Raw genomic sequence first — 19,249 nt, 5'->3', positions numbered from 1 at the left:
AGTGCTTTTTGTGTATAAATGAACTGCTGGACTTCCTTACTGTGTTATCTAGGATGAGGGGGGGTCTACCCTCTTCCTGACCAAGGATGTTTGCTTGTGTACCCCCCCCCCACACACACACACACACACACACACACACACACACACACACACAGGCAAGGTACTCTTTGTGTGTATGTAGACGTCACATGTTAATGAACCTATGCATATTCATGTAACCTCAATAAAAGGACAGTGGTACGGGAGAACGGACGAGAGCAACTGGGGTCAAGTGGAGGAACGGCACTCTGTCCGGTCTCTCCCGTGCACGAGTAACATGAAGAACTTTGCCTATTTGTGTCTTGCTTAGCAGTGTAATTATATTGTCTTCAACGTTCCAGCGGATGGGTTCAAGCTACAAACCTATCATTAATTGGTCCTTCGATGCCGGAGCCCTGGAATCGCATTCACCGAGGGGAGGAGAGGCACGCTGAAAGACTGACGTCAGCCAGGAAGTTCCTGTGGATTCGCGGTCTGTCTTTTCTCCTCGATGAATGACGGTCGGCGGGATTCGGGCTGATATTACACTCTAAGCAACGGCAAGTAAGTTTAAAGAGGCCGACTCTATAACCGTGTCGTTGTGCAGTCTCCGCCACTGTGTGAGGCGTTGAGAAGTTCGCTGCTTTGTGGAGCGATAACTGGGTTTGTGTCCCGAAAAAGAGGTTTTGGTTAAATCGCCCAAGGGTCCCAAGCGTCCGGTGAGTGTCCGGTTTTGAAATCGCCCTGGGTGTGTGTCCCGAGCGTCCCTTCATTGGGTTTTGTCGCGCGAGTGGGTGAGCGTCCCACGACTGGGTCAGGGTCCCGAGCGGTCCGGTGTGAGTCCGGATTAGGCCTATTTTGTGTTGTTTTCGTTGTTGTCGTCGTCGCTGTTGTTGTTGTTGTGTGGGTGTGTGCGGAGCAGAACATGTGGTCTGTGACACCGACTGTTGTTGTTATCATGGGTTTCTAAGCAACCAAGAGTGAGTCGGAGGGAGACAGACGTTTGTGCTGGACTTTGCTCCTGGCAGCACAAAGTATTTATGTAATAAAGAGAGAGAGAGCGACGGCTCCACAGCTGCGCGGGTTCACGCGAGCGCGGTCACGTGGGTTTCACGCGGACCTGAGCCGTGCGGTTAATCGCAGGCTTATAAATGGAAGAGATTCAAATGTTAGAAGTTTTCAGAAAACACACCAGCCTTGAAGAGCGTGTGGAGAAGGCCAGCCCACATCAGCAGCTATGCTCTGGTGGGTGGCTGTCCCCCCACCCCTTGCTGACACAAAATGTTAACTCTTCAGCCTGTGTGCCAGACCATAGACGTAATTGAGGTGGATAGTTGTTAAAAGTAATCTACATTACGCTTGTGGTTGCTCAAATTCAGTACAATGACATATGAGGTGAAGTGATATAGGCAACTATTTAACCTAATGATGTGCATAGAGGCACTTGACCTGTGTGAAAGACTGTCGTCTTATTATGAACCATTGTTGAGATGTAGAGCACACCTGTGAAAACAACTAATATGCTGAACCCTGTATGAAACATCTAAAAGTACATGATGGAGAAGCTGTGTTGAATATGAAAGTGTAAGACTTTGCCGCTGTGGGCAGAGCAACTACTGTGTGATGTTGCGCTGCGGTTTTTTTTTCTTCTGAGCTGATGAGCAAGCTACACATTATCAGATCAAGAGCTGTCTGAGAACTACTCAAAGAGAGGGAAACAGAGCTATGAGTGTGCAGCGTTCCCGTGAGCAGTTTTCCTGCACCTTGACTCGTGTGTGTAGCATCAGCATCATGTTTTTGTTTATTTGTTTTGTTGGGTTAATAATAATTAAATAAACTGGTGATCATATTTATGGATCACCATGGCACATATCATCAGTCATGTGATTTATTTACGCAGATCACAAAGTGAGTGTGAATGTGTCTGACATCACAGTGTTTTTGTGCACTGTGCAAAAGTAATTGCCTTTGATTGTGAGTGACAGCGGTGATTTTGCAGGTCGCCAGCTATTGTAAAAAAAAAAAAAAAAAGAGTGAATAAGAGGGAGAATTTATATTGTAGGAAAAAAAATAATCATAGGAAAAAGGTTTTGTGTTGATCAACCAAAAAAAACAACTATAATTTCATTTTCTGCTTTTAAGAAAGGATTGTTCACACAAACACACAGAGAGAGAGAGAGAGAGAGATGTGTGTTGATTAAACAGCGATGATAATAATGAACATGTCTTAGTTTGTCACTTTCAGGTGAAAAGCAGACCTGAATCAATTTTCCACATGCAGCGGTCGGAAGAAAGTCATAGTTTAACATCATTGGAAACATTCAGGCCAAGTTTCTGGCTGACTTATTTACAGCGCCATGTGTCTCTCAACCTCACAAGCAAGTGCTCACTCCTCCCTGAAGAATGCAGCTCCAAAGAGCAATAACATGGCAGATAAAGAGACAGCAGCAAGTCCTGAGCAAAGAGTCCCAGCAAAGCAGCAGCAATGTGGACAGACAGCATCAAAGAAGAAGAGCAAACCCATCATCCTGACTGATCGGATGAATGGCACTGTGTCTACAACAAGCTGAAACTTCACTGTGCATGTGAAGAAAACGTTTGAGGAGAACTGAACAGTTGGAGTTTGACATTTGCCACCTGTGGAGTAAAATGGCAAGAAGAGACAGTGGAACACAGGACAAAGCTGAAGGATAACTGCCGGCTGTGGACTGTTAAAGTGGGAGAGGACAACAGAGTGAGATGACAATAGAGTGAGAGTGGTGAGAACACAAATTTTGTTATTTAATGTGGGAAATTAAAATTTGGGGTAAAAAAAAAAAACCTGGGAAAAGAAAACTGACTGCTTAAGTTGGAAAATTGAGACGGAGTCTGAAACATTGCGAAAATAGAAACATATACATATACAAAATCACACACACAGCAGAACATGCATTAACCCTACTAACAATTCCAAACACAAAATGACTCATGAAGACTCATAGCACATTAGTTAAGAAATGATTAAATAATAGCAGAGAAATGTGTAGGAAAGGCAGCTTTAAGAACATGCTCTGCTGGAGATGCAGCTCCACAGACATGCATTAGACCTGCCTAATAACACAAACACATGTAATGAAAATTAGCTTGTTATCTTTCATCAGTGTTAAAATAGTGTCAATTTAGCAGACACTTGTTATCAAATGCTGAATTTATCCTAAAGAAAAAAATTGACTCTCTAGGTTGCAGGACAACAATTTAACTTTTGTGGGAAAAAAGATTCTGGTTTGACCAACCAGTGATCAGACAATAAATTTAGTTGTTGATATAGTAAATTGGGAGAAGCTTCCTGCTTGATTGAGGCAGCATAAGTAATTTACTGTATGAGGGAAATTGTCTTTTGTGATACTATTTTGAACATGCATTTTTGTCGTCCTGTCATCCTAGTGGGTTAATAGCTGATATGCAAATTAGTTGATCGTTCTTAGATTAATGACAGGTGATTGAATTCTAGCACGAGTGAATGAGATGTGTTGGAGTTTGTTGTGTGTTGAGTGGAGACTCTAAAACACTGAGTTTCCTGCTTTGATGTGCGAGTGAATCCTGTATTTAGATACACAACTCTGAATACGTCAGAACAAACGTCTTTTGTGAAGTGCATGACAGCATGTCACATGTTTTATGATGAAGGGAAAAGGAAAATTGAATAAAATAGATCTGTGGCCTAAATGAGTGAAGAGCACAGACCTGGTAATTAAACTCATAGCTAATAAGACATTAGGGTTATGTTGTGTGTTGTGCAGCTGATGGTTGGTTTGGAGTGAATCTAGCTGATGATTTTTCTTTTGTTGTGAAGTTGAGCCTGCCGATTAGTATGATGGTATGATAAACCATGCTAATGGTATGATTTACCCTCCTGAGATGAGGAGTTTGTGTCATGACTTAACAAGGCCTTTTTATTTTGATACTTTCACAGTGCACTGAAAGTTTTGTTTGATAATCTCTGTTCTTTAAGCAGATCTGCACGTCGGGAATTAAAAGCGCTACACGTCGTCGAGAAAATTGTGCCAAGTGAGTTCTCCACATTTAAATGGGTTCTGGAGAAAGCCACTTATTTGGGACAATTATTAAATGACAGTCCCAGTCCAAAAGGATTCAGCGATGTAATCCAAACTAAAGTTCTTCATTTTCTTTTGAAATGACGTCATTTTGCTGAGAGTGGAAACTAAATGCGACGATAGGTTCCACTATCAGCAAAGAAAGAAAGAATGAATGCATGAATGAATGAGTGAAAGAAAAAAAAACTGACTGACTGGTAAAAGCTGACAAAAGCTGACAAGACTTTACTGATGTAACACGACTGTGTGAAGTTGACCCCCACCTGGCAGGGGTGCAGATGAGTCTGTGTGTGCTTCCCTTTACAGGAGCAGAAAGATGACAGCAACACTCGAGGTTGCGTGATGATTTAACATTTTAAATGCCATTTTCTGTGTCTGTGAATTTACTATGTGTGTGTCATTCACTAGCTTGTGTGCTCACAGAGATAACTGTGACAAAGTATGCATACGCCTGCGCAAGCGCTAACATTTGCATTTTCGTTTTTACAGCATTACGGTTCTTCATGTGTTTGATCATGTGATTTATAGGAATACTGGCTAATGTTTCTCTACTACAAGATTTCTGGGTTTATGTGTGAAGAAAACTGTAGTTACAGGCTATATGTTGATGGAGAAATTAATATAGTTTGAGACATACTGTGATGAGACCAGTGTTACTTTTTCCACAGCGAGTGTTAACTTTATGGTGTTTTATGGCACCTCTGGAATGTGGATGGCCGACGCCTGCCCACCAGGATAGTCAATGTGTATTGCTAATGTTTGTTTTTCTGAGACTGTGTTTAGAAGATTCAGCTGAAGCGGAAGAGTGACATGAGTAAAACAAATAAGAGATTACGGTATTTATGGAATAGTTTATTATGGGCTCATTTGCTGGCCACTTTTGAACCCATAATAATAATAATATATGAGTGGAGTGACTTTGCTTAAGAGAAGTCACTGATTACATTAATGTTAACAGAGTACATGGGATAATCCATGTCTGAGGTGAATTAGGGTAATAGTTGTAGTTACTGATTTGAGAAAACCTGCACATGACACTTGTCTTGCTGATGTTGAATGCTTATTACTCTTATGATACAATTGTTTACAGGTATGAAGTTTGATTTCACTTCCAGATTTTGCTTTCCAGGCCATGATGGTGTGTATGCAGGCTCCTGGGAGAGCCAGGTGTTAAGCAAACTTAATATGCAAGACACACTAACATCTTTTATTGCAGGGTTACGGAGCTACTCCGGAGGAGATGCCCTGATGTTGCCTGGGACATGATCTAGCTAATCTTTTTCTTTAAGACAGGGATCCAGGTTTGGTGAGTTGACGCATGGGAATGTCCATGCGTCAAGAGGTGGAGTGCAAGGATTAACATTAAACAATGTTTACTATTATTGTTGCAGTGATTTGTGTGATTAGCCGTTTATTTACAAGTATTAAACCTATGCAAGTGGTGCATCCATGTTCAGATGAGGCTTTGATGGCCTATAAGTGAAGTTCACTGAACTAAAGAATGTGGTTTGATGATTGTTGACATGCTCTCCACATAGAAGTCTTTCTGAAATACAGGTGCAGCAGTGAGAAGCGAGAAACATTCCAGGCATAGCCCAGGCAGTGGTTGAGGTCAAAGGTCAAGCTGGTTGGGGCCCATCATGAGATCAGACCTTGGAGCCACAGCAAGGACCATGAAACTGCCTGCAAAATAGAGGAGAGGATCGTCCACAAGATGGGAGCTGAGGCCAGGAGAGAGGCTTCAGGAGGATCAGAGATCATCTTCAGCACAGCAGACATCACACAGAGAGCTGTGCTACTGAGCTTCCAGGAGATTTTAAATAAAATGAAAGATTCAATATTGACGCTGAGGAAGACAACTAAGGTGTACGACGTGCTCTGCCTTAAACCTTCAGCAGCGTTGGAACATGAAAACTCGAGGGATGAGGGGAGCGTGCCAAGCTCCATCGACAGCGCAGAAGGAGTTCGAGGATGACATCATGATTCTGTGAAAGCACAGGAACCAGAAGCTATGGTGGTGATGACAGCAGTTTCCTATGTGCATACGATGACACTCTGAAGGCTGCTGGGATCATAACAGCAGTAAGACAACGGAACCCTGCACCCTTTCCACAGAGGTGTTTCTCTGCAGAGCGTGGACAATTAAGGAGTCATAAATATCCCCCTCACAGGACGAAGGCTTGAATGAGGTGATGGGGGTTGGTGGAGGCCATAAAACTAGAGTGCTGAGAGGTCTGCAGCTTTGGAAATAGCTGAGACCCATGTTGACAAACAACAACACTAACTGGTATGTTTGAATGTTTATTCTACATACATTTGGACTCTGGTCCTATGGACAATGAAACAACTGGAAGAGACATTATGACGCCCTGCAGAACTCAAACCACTCTGCAGAGAGACATGTGATTTGCACACCCGGAGGAAGCATCACCAAGCTCAGATGTTTTTGAAAATGTTACTTTCTTAGTTTCACTATTAAATTAACAATTTCTTTGGTTGCTCGTAAGATGCAGTTTGCCATGAGATGAGCTCAATGAATGGGATAACTGCTAATACATTTATTAAACTGTGTAACTTTTACAGTAATTTAGGGTGATTTGACATATGCTGAGTATAAAAATGTTTGCATTGAAACTGTCTGACATGAGGTATTCTATGACTGGGAACTTTTCAAGCATAAAGGTCAAAAAGGGGAGAATGTTAGGTTTTGTATTGTTGATTGTCATTTATGCTTAGAAATATTTAACCATAGATGCTTAGAGGTGTATAATCAATTGTGTAGTGATAAGTTGTGTGATCTTTAACAGGCTACAGAGGCTTGGTGTGCATTCCACACCTACATCCTGGGAGCATGAGAGAGGTCATACCTTCTCTTATTGTTTTATGGTAGGATTAACGTAGTTACGTCTGTTTTAGTCTAAGTGCTTTTTGTGTATAAATGAACTGCTGGACTTCCTTACTGTGTTATCTAGGATGAGGGGGGGTCTACCCTCTTCCTGACCAAGGATGTTTGCTTGTGTGCTTTTATGACCCTTTGATCAGCAGTACCCCCCCCCCCCCCCCCCCCACACACACACACACACACACACACACACACACACACACACACACACAGGCAAGGTACTCTTTGTGTGTATGTAGACGTCACATGTTAATGAACCTATGCATATTCATGTAACCTCAATAAAAGGACAGTGGTACGGGAGAACGGACGAGAGCAACTGGGGTCAAGTGGAGGAACGGCACTCTGTCCGGTCTCTCCCGTGCACGAGTAACATGAAGAACTTTGCCTATTTGTGTCTTGCTTAGCAGTGTAATTATATTGTCTTCAACGTTCCAGCGGATGGGTTCAAGCTACAAACCTATCAGTATCTTTAGGCACTTTGTTACCAGCAAGCCTGTCGCAAAAACACATAATTTGTTCTCATTTCTCAGGTTGAATCTACAAAAAAATGCCTTGACGGGCTAAAAAACAACATTTTTGCACCAACACGCTATTTCCAAAGAGCTATTAGCTGAAAACTTGGCATATCTCGGCATGGAGTGAAATTCTCATTAAACAATTTGCGGAAACTGGACTAGTGGAGTACCAAAAAAGTGGCACACCTAAAAAACTATTTACAGCAGATAAACAGTATAAACTGGATCTCATGTCCTTAGAAATTGGGAACAAAAAGAAGCAAAGACTTGAGAGATACATCTGACCCTTTGATTGATCCACCTACTTACTCATCAGAAATGGTCTCAGTGGAAAGGTGACTGTCAAGAACTGGACTGAAAATCAGTGGTAACGGGTCTTTGGAGTTATGAATTCAATTTTTCAGTTCACCTTTTTCCAAATATATACAGATCAGGTCAGGAGAGCGAGTGTACAACAGTCAGTGTCTATAGCCATCATAGTAGATGCTCTTTTATGGTTTGGGGCTGCAGTTCAGCCAGTGGTGTTAGGAGATCTTGCCAAAACTGATTAAATCATGAATACAGAAAGGTATCATCGGGTATGGTATTACATATAATACTGTATTACTGTGACATAATACCATCTGGAAAGCATTTAATCGACAACAGCTTCATTTTTCAGACTAGCAATGACAATATCAGCGCAGTAAACGTGTACTGATAATGGAACACGATTAGTCATGGACTGGTCTCCCCAGAGCCTGGACGTCAACATTACTAAAGAAATATGAGATCATCTGTACGGAGAACTGAACAAAAGGCAGCCAACATTAAAAGAAGAGCTCTGAATGTCCTTCAAGAAGCCTGGAGCACTATTCCTAAAAACTACCTAAAGAAACTACAAGTAAACTAAAAGAGTGCAGACTGTGCTGAAGCTCATCAGAGTTGTATAAACTCTGTTTGTGCCTTATATACTGTTTGTTTTATATTTGCACTTCAATAAACCCATTTAACACTTCTCTGGCAAAATATGAAACAAAATGAAGGGTGTCTCAACATTTAAGTATAGTAAAGTAAGTATAACAATAACTGCTACCTGCCATCTCTCCATACATGTTCTCTGCCCCTGTTTACTAATAATTACAAATATGTCCTGAAAGTTTATTTAAAGGTTTTTTTTTCAATAATTTATAAGGAGCAAACTTAGCAAATCACCACCAAAAGACACATTTGATGCTCTTGATTCTCATCAATTAGCTTTCAGTCAAATTTTCTTTAAAGAGAGACAAAGCTTTGGAAAAGCGAATGTTTCATGTGGGCAAAGTAGCCACTGTTTTGTGAAAATTACAAAAATAAGTGCATCCGATTTCGTGACAGAATCATTGTGCTTTACATAACACAGACTTTGAAAACTAAATTTAGATTTTAAAAGTACATTCATCAAGGAAAAACAAAAAAATGAGAAAGCAAAAAACAACAACACAATAAATGAATAAAAACTCACTTGAGGGTAAGGCTTCATTAGCCACTACAGCATAACACACATGAACACCAAATTCAGGTTTTGACAGGGAAGAAGAATGCATTAACTAAAAAAAGACAACACATCTCTGATTTTACATCATTAATTCTGATTAGGTTTTTAAATTGTCAGTCTTGACTCTGACAGCGTTGTAGGAGTTCAAAGCCACATGAGTGAAGTATTATTGTTGGTACAGAATTATTCATGGATAAATAAATAAAAACTGGAGTTGAATATAAAAATACATTTGGTTATCAGGTTTGTGTGGTTGTTGTTTGCTCACATTTGACTGACAGTGGCTGAGCTGTGTAGGCAAACAGCTCACCAACTCTTCCCTCACTTTTGATATAAATGCATTTAAAAACATGATGCATAGTGCATGACATTGCCTAGAGAAATATGAAAACAGTTTCAACTTTGATAGATTATTTTATACATTAAGAGAAAAAGCTTCATTAAATGATGCACAGTAGCAATATCTGTAAAACAAATGCAAACCAGCAGGATGAATTCACGGATTTTGTCTGTTCCTACCTGTCTTTGGCTCCACTGAGAAATACGGATGTCCATGTTCGATGCTGTAAACCACCCTGGCACTGTTCCCGTATGTTGGGTCATCTGCGTCTGTGGCTACCACTTGCACTACCATGGTTCCTGTGAGCAGACAGCCCTTCATTAGTTTCCAAGACGACATCAAGAAGCCAAGACAAACAGAGCTAAATGTGGAAACAGTCATCATATCAACAGCCCTGTGACCAACTCAGTTTGAAGGGAGTTGTGGGGGGTTGGTGGTAATGGTGGTGAGAGGGTCCTGATCTGACTGGCTCTTGCAAAACAACTGACACTCTTAATTATTTCCATAATTTGCAGGGATGCTGCAGCAAGATTAAAGTGTAACTCCAAGCCTGTAGAGATCATTCCAGTGCCATTTTTTTTCTCAGTGTGCCTGGTGCAGATCAGTTAGCAGCATCTTTCCTGGTAACTTCAATCTGTTCTAATTCATCAGCCAAATGGGGTCTGCAACCCATCTGTGCATGTTAAAGAGGCACTTCACCCCATCAAAAAAGACAAAGCTAAATTACTATTCACATCATCCCACAGCAATCCAAAAACTGCAACTTTTTTTTTTTTGCTTTAGAAAGGAGTTTAAAGTCGTCCTGCAGCAATGTCATTGGAAGGCACTGTACCTCTCTGTGGTACTAATTAGGATTCAATGACACCTAGTACATTAAAGAATTTTACAACAATTTCTGGAGGATTTATGTCAAATTCCTATGCTCCATTCAAGACCGGTTGTGGACATAATGGACATGAAGTTGTTCTTAATATACTACTTTGCAGTCTGCCTAGAGGACACATGCGAGAGGTGACCTTGTTGCATGGTGGCTATCGCTATGTCAGCGCAGAAATTTCATGCCTGAGATTTAAAGCTCTGACATACAGTGAAATACAGAGAGATTAACCTGTAGCTGACAGGCTCAATCAGCATTATGTGAACCTGTTTGGCTAAGACTCGAATGTTGAGTAACAGATGCTTGTTTATCTGTAAATCCCCAGGTTTGAGCAAAGCAATTGCCAAAAGTTATACAAAAAATAAGTTACACTTCTCATTTGAAATTTGACTGACTTTGTACATCTGTGCTTAGGCCTACATATTGTAGCATGCATATGCAATTTGTGATTATACTCCTGCACAATAACCCCACAATTTATTCACAGTCATGTGCAATATTTACGAGTTTTCTTGTTATTTTTTTATTGTTGTGAATCCTATTGCATTCACTTTGTGTAAAAACTGTAGCTAAAGTTTGATATGGGTAGAGAATCTTAACTCTGCGTGTTATAAAAGTTGCATTTTCTGACTGTGATTCTAAAAAAAACAACAAAAAACCTTACATTATCCAGTGGAGTTTTGCAGATAAAGTTATAAACACCCAGACATAAAGCCTCACTTTGTAACAGAGCCCAGAATTCGCCCTCCTCAAATCCCCAAACTTCCGTTCATCCTACAAGAAGGACATTTGTTTTCAAACTCAACTGTGAACTCTGCTGACAACTGACAACTGTTGTTTCTGCGTGCAGTACAGTATTGTCCTCTCCCACACTTCCTCTAAGGCAAACGAGAAGACATCGCACACGGCTCCTTGTGCACTTTTCTTTAAATGTGCCCACTGAACGAGGTTGATGTGACTTGAGCTGACAGCCGTGGCTCGGGAGGTAAAGCAGAAAAGCGTCTGAAGATTTCTCAGAGAAAACATAATCAGCGACAATCAGTGCCAATCAATTTCAATAGGTCATTCATTATGGTATAAATGAACCCTGTTGTTCCAACTGGGCTCATTAAATGGGTGCAGGTTTGGGTTTTTTTTCAGGCAAAATCATTTTATGCTGAAAAATTGATATCCATTTGATAATGGAGAGGAAAAGGCATTTAATAAATTGTGAAATGACCAAAAACAACCTTTACGGTTCAGGCTATTTTTCGCTGTTAGACTATACGTCAGTGTTGGTCTTAAAGCTGACGCCTACAGCAGTCTCACACTTGGCAGTGGTGAAATCATCAAGAATAGAAATTGTTAAAATAACCTTGAAAAAACACCGTTCTCCACAAGTGTAGCTTTTTTTCAGTTTGTCACATGAATGCTTGAATATTTCACTTTAATGGCAAAGCCTGTATTGTAGCAAACAGAAAGTGCTGTCTTACAAGTTGGTGATATTTTACTTTGAAGCAAACATCCTAATAAAAATCTCACTTTCTAACATGAGATGTATTTTACAGGCTTTTACAGAATGAAGTGATCACGGAAATTGAAGATTAGAGTCCCCCATTCTGGCCATAAAGCTGAATTAACAGGCTCTGGCCCTGGATGTGAACAATATAACAGTAAAAAAAAAAAAAAAAGCTTGGTGAAGCTGGAGAAGTTATCACCAGGCTGGTTGTAGAAGGACACCTAGATTATATCATCACCTCTTAGTCATGACAGGTTATATTACAGGTAGTTTAAAACACCAAGGTCAAAGGATGACTGTATGAAAGAGAACTCAGGCAACGTCTGAATCTTTATTACAGGATGATAGTTAAAAACACTTCACAGAGGGTGTGGTGGACGCCGCCGTAAATTAACTTTCAATATGGACTCGCATGGAGCACTTTTAAAGTTTCCTCTTTTTTTCAGATGTTTTCCACAGCTTGTTTGCCCTGCGAGTCCACCAAACATCCTGTTCTAACAATATTGTCAGCATGAAAGGTAATATCATCTGGGTGAGCTGGATGTCAGAGAGAAAGAGAAAAAAAACTGATGAACACCCCGAAAATTTTAACAGATTCTTTCAGCTCCACCAGGCTGTCGTCTGCTACTCAATTTCCCCTGTCAGTGTCCTTTCAATATTTGTCCATCTTCATCGACGTGATGGATCAGATCTTCACCCTTGTTATTTATCCCCTGCAGCTGTGTACAAAACAAGTTTCCTAATCAATTCCGTATTCTCGGCGAGCAACTGTCATCTGCCAGTAATGAAAATAAATGCGGCGTGCTTAATCTGGAGCGGAGACCAATATTCTTCAGACACTTGCGTGTACAGGTTGCAAGCAACTGTCAAGTGCAATATCCACTTTCCGACTGCAAGCACACAATGCAAAGGTTTGACAGTGACCCAAAACGTGTGTTGGAACTTTTGCATTAGTACAAATGAAGGACCGTCTTAGGAATATAAATATACTTTTATTTAAAGCGAAAAGGTGAAAAAAACCCATCAGAAACAATTGTGCGATGTGGAAGTACATACAGGATATTAGAAGAATCAATATTAAAATGTTTCATTAAAGCCCAGTCGTTCTGCAATGCCTCCATGAGTACTCAAAGCTGCCGCAGTTGATTAAGTTGATTGTATTCATGCACATTCTGTCATGGTCCTGGGTCGTTGACCCAGCGTTTTGCGTTTTTTCTGATCTGTATTAGTTAGGGTTAACCTGAAGTTTGGTGTATTGTCAGCCCTACCTGTGTCTGTCCTTGGTGCTCTGTTCATGTCCCCGTGTTGTGTTGTACATCAGTCTGTTTCCTGTTTTATTTTGAAGGCTCGTGTTCTGGATTTCCTGTTCTGTTCTGAAGGTCTGTGTCTGTTGTTATTGTGTTCAGCTTGTCTCCTCCGGTCCCCAGGTGTATTAGGTTCAGCTGTTCTTCCCTCCTGTGTGTGATTACCTGATTACCTTGTGTGTGTATATTTAGTGGGTGTCGGTCTGTGTTCGTTGTCGGCTCGTCTGCGTTCATCCATGTATCACTGCGTTAATCTACATTCATCTGCGTTCTATGGTGTTCCTGTCTCTGCGTCTCTCTGCCCCGCACCCCTTTTGTATGGTCTCAGGTTTGTCATTTAGTTCTCCCAGTTTAGGTTTCTTCAGTTGTTTTGTCATGCCTCACTGCCTGTTTCTGCCATTGTCACTTTGTAAATAAACATCACTCGTATCATCAGTCACTGCTGCATTTTGGGTCCTCCCTTTCCTCCACACCACACGGCTCATTCCGCCAGCCGTGACACATTCACACCTGCTCCCCACTGTTTCAGATGAGCAGGGACTATTGATTAGAGTTGGGTTCACATTTATTCCTAACTACAAAAGCAAAAATGAGTTACAAGACTTTAAAAGAAAGTTACCGAGTGCCTGCTGATTTCTATGCATGTTTTAACATTGTTAGGAAGCAAATACATTCCCTACATTCCCTCTACAGCTGTACTACCATAATATCCACCATATTTTCATTGTGTCCAGTTTTCATCACTGTTTTATTATATTTTACGAGACTGTGTTATATTCAGAGGTGTTTCTAATATTTTGCCTGCCTAATATGTGTTGCTGGAGAGAACAAAAAAAATAATGTGATACACTTCTTGGTTAAATAATTATCATAGTGTCAAATTTACACATTGTCACTGTCAAGTAAAAGTGAACATTAAGAGCTTTGTAAAAACAGTTATGACAGATATGCTGCATTGTAGTTAACAAAGATTAAGCGTGTGTACCTCAGTGAATATTTTTACCACGCAATTAAGCACTTCCACTTGCAGTGACAAAAAGAAGAAAGAAAAAAATCAACTTTCCCTAAACCGCAGCACCTTTTTCATTTCAAGAATTAAAATGACTATTCCATCCATGATCTCTGCTCTCGTGAATTCGGCAGGAACTGTGACAGCTGGATATAGGACTGATGAGTAGTAAATTCAAGAGCTGTGGCCTTGGGGTGACATTACATTCTCTATGCTTGTAATGAGCCCTCAAACGGCTCCTTTGGCCTTTCGCTGTGCAGCGGGAGAGAGCCAGGCCTCACGATTGTCACACCTCCAACTGTCCTCAAGCTCTCTTGTCTTTTATTTGACATCCCAGCCATGATTAAGACAAAAGCCCTGAGAGATCCTCAGGCCACAGGGTCACACTGTGCATGGACGAGCACTGCTTCTAATTACTTTAATTAAATTCATGATTTCCTCTAAATTGAACCCATTCATCAAGGGTGCAAAGCTGTGACCATTAATGATTTAAAGACATCTATAAAGGAATTATTGAAGACAGGAGGTGCTTCGCCCTTTCCCGTTCTTTACTGCATTGATAATTGCTTTGAGCAGATATTTACAAAAGGGAGGCAAAGCATTATTCTCCTGTTGTTCTCGCAACTCGTGATGAAGACCTTTACAGGAACTGGCAGAGTAAATAAAGTGCTCGGGTGGAACGTGCAGTTCACCGATTATGGTGTGAATACATCCTTCTAGTAAGTTGCTGTTATCACCGGTTGGGCACGAGACTCAAAGCCCTCGTACTCTAATCCTCTGGTTCCTTAAGCCTGTGCTCTGTACCCCCCATTGACAGTCAGCTGTGTAATCCTTCGGAGATCTCTGTGCCTGTGCTGTAAGCAAAGCAGAGCCTCCCTTGGAACGGCTCCCGGTGCCACTGTATGCCTTCTGAAATTTCCATTTTGACTTTGAACACTCTGGAAATAGCCTTTGTTTTTTTTTTTTCTAATTTACATTTGCATGGCAACAAGCACGTTTGAAGCACTGAGGTGATCCTAACCAGCAATGAGTTTGCTCAGCTGTCTATGTACTGCTCGAGGTAAAAACTATAAAAATCTCCATCCACATATCAATCACATACAGCAAAGCATACGGGAAAGGGTTCTCGAACCAAGTGATCAATCCACAAAGTGCTATCACCAGAGCTCCCCACAGCTCCATGTTCCTGTTTAGCTTCTTTCAGCTCATTATTTTGCTTATCTGGCCCACAAGCTCACTGCTGTGCTTCATTCTCAGAGTTTTCATTGCATAATTTGTACACTGTGAACTTCCAAAAAGAGAAAAAAAGAAAAGAAAACACTCTAAAAACGACTGTGCACAAATGCTAGCACAAGCTGATAACAGACATAAAGCAGTATAGCAGTGTATAAGTATCCAATCATATCAGTGTAAAAAGTGCCCCTGAGTGGCCAAAAGCACAATTCATTGCAGATTTATTGAACCATCTAACCCCATGTTTTAACTGAAACATGTCCACTACATATTAAAAAACAATGCATTCAAACCCAGAGCTTTCTCGCCCACCTGCCTGCAGTTACAGCTTGCACAATAACACTCCTACTTACAGCCTTGACAGCGTTTCAGTGATGCTACCCAGTGTGTGATGCTCACTCTTTTTAATTATGTACAGAATTTCCTCAATTTTCTCTGGGAAAAAAGGTCACAAACCGCCACTCCATATTACCCTTTTGGTAGCAATGACACTAAAATGGGTTTATGGTGTTTTATTACAAATTTTGCATTTAATTTACTGACTGAAAAAAAGTTGATAGTCTTTGGCCAACACATTCTCAAGCAGGTTGTGTAGATTGTGTAATTAATTTGACATAAAATGACTTTTTACACTTTAGGCATAAAATCATGTCAAACTTTGTGTTTGTAATTTTTAATCAACTGAAAAGCTCAGGTCACCTTTTCAGTCATCTGACGCCCAGGTTCATTTCTGTCTCCATCCCAGCACTCACAGCTCACTTGTGATTAGACCACAGCTCCCAGCATGCCTTGGAGTGCCTTGGGAACCCCTAGGTGAAGCTGGAGGAAGTTAAGGGTGACTGTGCTGCTAAGCATGCCGTGTTGCCACAGTGAATTGCAAAAGTAATGGCTGGGCAGAAATGTATTCATCAGGATCAGATGTTTTTCAGAGAAATGTTCAGCAGGAAGGTACTGGGAGGTACTGGCTGCAATGAACTCTGAGTCCAATTTGTGGAAAAAATGCCTATGGCCTTCAAGCCTGATTCAGACCTTAAGTTTGCCCGAGTTAGCTTTCAAACATGAGTCACTCATCAACATTTCTAAGCCTAGAGGTCTGCTTTGGCATATGTGAATATGTGAATATCTGAAATAAAACAAGCTCTAAAAATATTCTAAATCCTAAATATCCCAAATATTAATTTTATTTATTGTTATTTATTTTATTGTTTTTTTTAAATTTTAGGTCAGTATAAACCAGACATGCTCTAGACATTAGATATATGGAGGTCACTTTTTCTTACTGCATTCCTAACACACCTGCTAAGATGAATGGCCTCAGGATGTTGTTGCCACTCATTTGCATTTACTTGCATTTTGAACCTGAGCAGGACCTGTCTGAAACCTTGAAGGAAATCTTGACCACACAGCTTACAGACAGGGGCTGATATGATAGCACCCTCAAGGAGTGTTTTTTAAACAGATAAAAGGAATACCTGTTGCAATAAATGCTAATGTGATCAATAGAATGTCAATTGAGTCCTTAGGAGAGGTATTATTGTGCAGTATAATGTTTTTACCTGTGCTTGCTTTAGATATACCAATGCTGGTCTGTTAATCTGCAGACTACTGTAGTTGGTCAGCTGTTCTGTAGAAGCACACTTTTTTTCAGATATCCTGTGGAGGTTACAGGAATTCTGGGGTATTCCCATGGGATTCAAGGGAGTCAATTCTCAATTACTATTCGACTTGTAAATGTACAGGACTGGAAAAAAGTCAGCACTCAAGAAGAAAAAGGTAATGGATCAGGAGTGGGGAGGGGGCTTGATAGTATGTGCAGCCTTTTTCTAGCTTTTAAAATCTTGTGCTTCTAGCATCACTAGTTATTAGTTGTATTTCAATAAAACCTGATCAGGACATTCCTAAATCCCAGAAGGATCGGTGATATCAGCAGTGGTTACTCTCTGATGCGTCACAAATCAGCAAAAATTGTCTTAATGTGCGACACAGATTAGTACAGAGATCCTTGGTTCCCAGAAGATTTATGCTGATGGATTGATGAGTCTTTTCATTTTTGGTTTTAATCAAAATGTTTTCACTGATTAATTAACATGATATCATGACTGTCAGGTTCTACATATAACCGTTTGTGATGAGTTGACTTTTTCTCTTGTGCAATCATCAAGTTAAAATTTTGTTTATGCTAAAACCTGCTGGTATTAGCGCTACATGATACCTATGGAATATATAAAAATAAAGGCAAGCTTTACTGAGTGGCCTAAGAGAAATGGTTTTAGTTTCTTAGTCTTCGTGCATCATCCTGCTTTTTGAAGCTTTAAAAAATGAACAGCGAGGCATGCATGACCTTATTCGTCAGGATCACAGCAGAAAAGGAGAAAGAAGCCAACAGACCAGTGCACTGTGGCCAAGGTATTCCCAAATCAAGGTAATTTAACCTGGATCTCATTTGATGTGGAGCCCATGAACAAGAAGGGCTTCATACTGGTTAAATTATATTCAGTATGATTAGTATGTAGTCAGTCTTACAAACTGAACATGCTGGACTCAAATTAATATTGCACACGTTCCAAATCCCCCCCTCCACCCACCCCTCACGACCTAAACACTGGGAGAGATGAAGACGAATTCAGTGAGGTGGAAAATTATCAAAGGCAGATGTTGGAGCAAGGACAAGTCAAAGAGAAAGCAAGAGTAAGAGAGAGAGACTTGAAGAGTGCGCGGAGAGGGGGGGAAATGACTTGTTTGGTTATGCCAGTGCAGGGACGAATAATAGTTCATCCAATATACAGGTTTTTCTTTTCCACATGATGTGAATTTTTCATAGACTCCACACAGGTGTACAGATAATTAGCTCTTGTGGGTCTTCATGGAGAACCGAGACTATCACACTGTTCACAAAGAAAAGCACTGTGTACTGCATTAATAGATGACCACTTTTAACTTACTTTACAATTCTTACTTACAATGTTATATCACTTTTAACACTTTGGTTATTAACCTTCAATCGATTATGTGTAAAAGAACTAGAGTAACTTACCTAAGGGTGACATCTCCGGTACTCCTGCCAGGTATGGTCCATCAGGAAACTTGGGCTCATTGTCATTGATGTCCTGGACTTTGACCACAAATTCAGATCTGGGTTCCACAGGCAAATTGGTGAGTCGGTCTACAGCTTGAGCTTGAAGGGTGTAGTAAGCCTGAGCCTCTCGATCAAGCCGCTTTGTGGCATGGATGTCTCCCGTGTTCTCATCAATGGTGAAGATGGAGGTGGCACCCTCACCAGAGAGCACGTACTTCACCTTGCCATCTCCTTTGTCCACATCTGAGTGTAGCTGTCGAAAGGAAAAAGAACCGGAGTTTAAATGCAGCCACACCAGACTGTAAACGTTTGAGTGGTGATGCTGGACTGAAGAATGATGTGAGCGCTTCTGGTTTAAAGGATACATAAAATCTTGCATTAAATAATTATTAAACAAGTGAGGATGATGCTTCATTCTCCATTTTTAGCAAGATAATGCGAGTATTTTATTTCCCTAAAAAAGAAACATTCTTCTTTTAAGCTTTTCTAAAACTCCCTTGTTCTTGTGCCCTTTTACAAATGTCCCATTCCCCTTTCCATAGTTTCAAATGCAAACCACCTCCAGTAAATAGCAGTTAATAGCAGCAGGAGACACATTTGATCAAAGGGCAGCTAACACAGACAGTGATACAGTATTGCTTCTAATGTTCTCCTCGTTTGATCCTTTAAAGAGTAAAAATAGCCAGAATCACAACACAGCCACCGCCTTTAACCCTTTGTGCGAAGAGATTTTGTCAGATTACATCATGGCTTTAAAATCATCATTGTTCCAGTGCAGACTGACAGCTTGAAAAGTGGCTTGAAAGTTAATTGGTGGTTAACATGTAGTTAATGTGCAGCATGTCAATCACAATTTCATACTCA

General features: G+C 40.6%; 1 protein-coding gene across 1 annotated transcript in view; it reads right to left on the bottom strand.

Annotated features, from left to right (window-relative positions):
* The window catches only part of LOC146625464 (cadherin-7-like), a 124,453-nt gene that overhangs the window by 65,601 nt on the left and 39,603 nt on the right, over positions 1-19,249 (bottom strand). The window contains exons 2-3 of the mRNA XM_085362827.1: positions 18,344-18,638; positions 9,568-9,687 (exon numbers count right to left, since the gene is read on the bottom strand). Of these exons, the coding sequence (XP_085218953.1) occupies positions 9,568-9,687; positions 18,344-18,638 (415 nt within the window). The remainder of the gene's footprint in view (positions 1-9,567; positions 9,688-18,343; positions 18,639-19,249) is intronic.

This window comes from Diplotaxodon limnothrissa, linkage group LG9 (genome assembly GCF_057381915.1).
Source record: "Diplotaxodon limnothrissa isolate DT_005_m linkage group LG9, D_limnothrissa_male_GT1.1, whole genome shotgun sequence".
Lineage (NCBI taxonomy): Eukaryota > Metazoa > Chordata > Actinopteri > Cichliformes > Cichlidae > Diplotaxodon > Diplotaxodon limnothrissa.
This window is presented reverse-complemented; position numbering and strand designations above follow the sequence as displayed.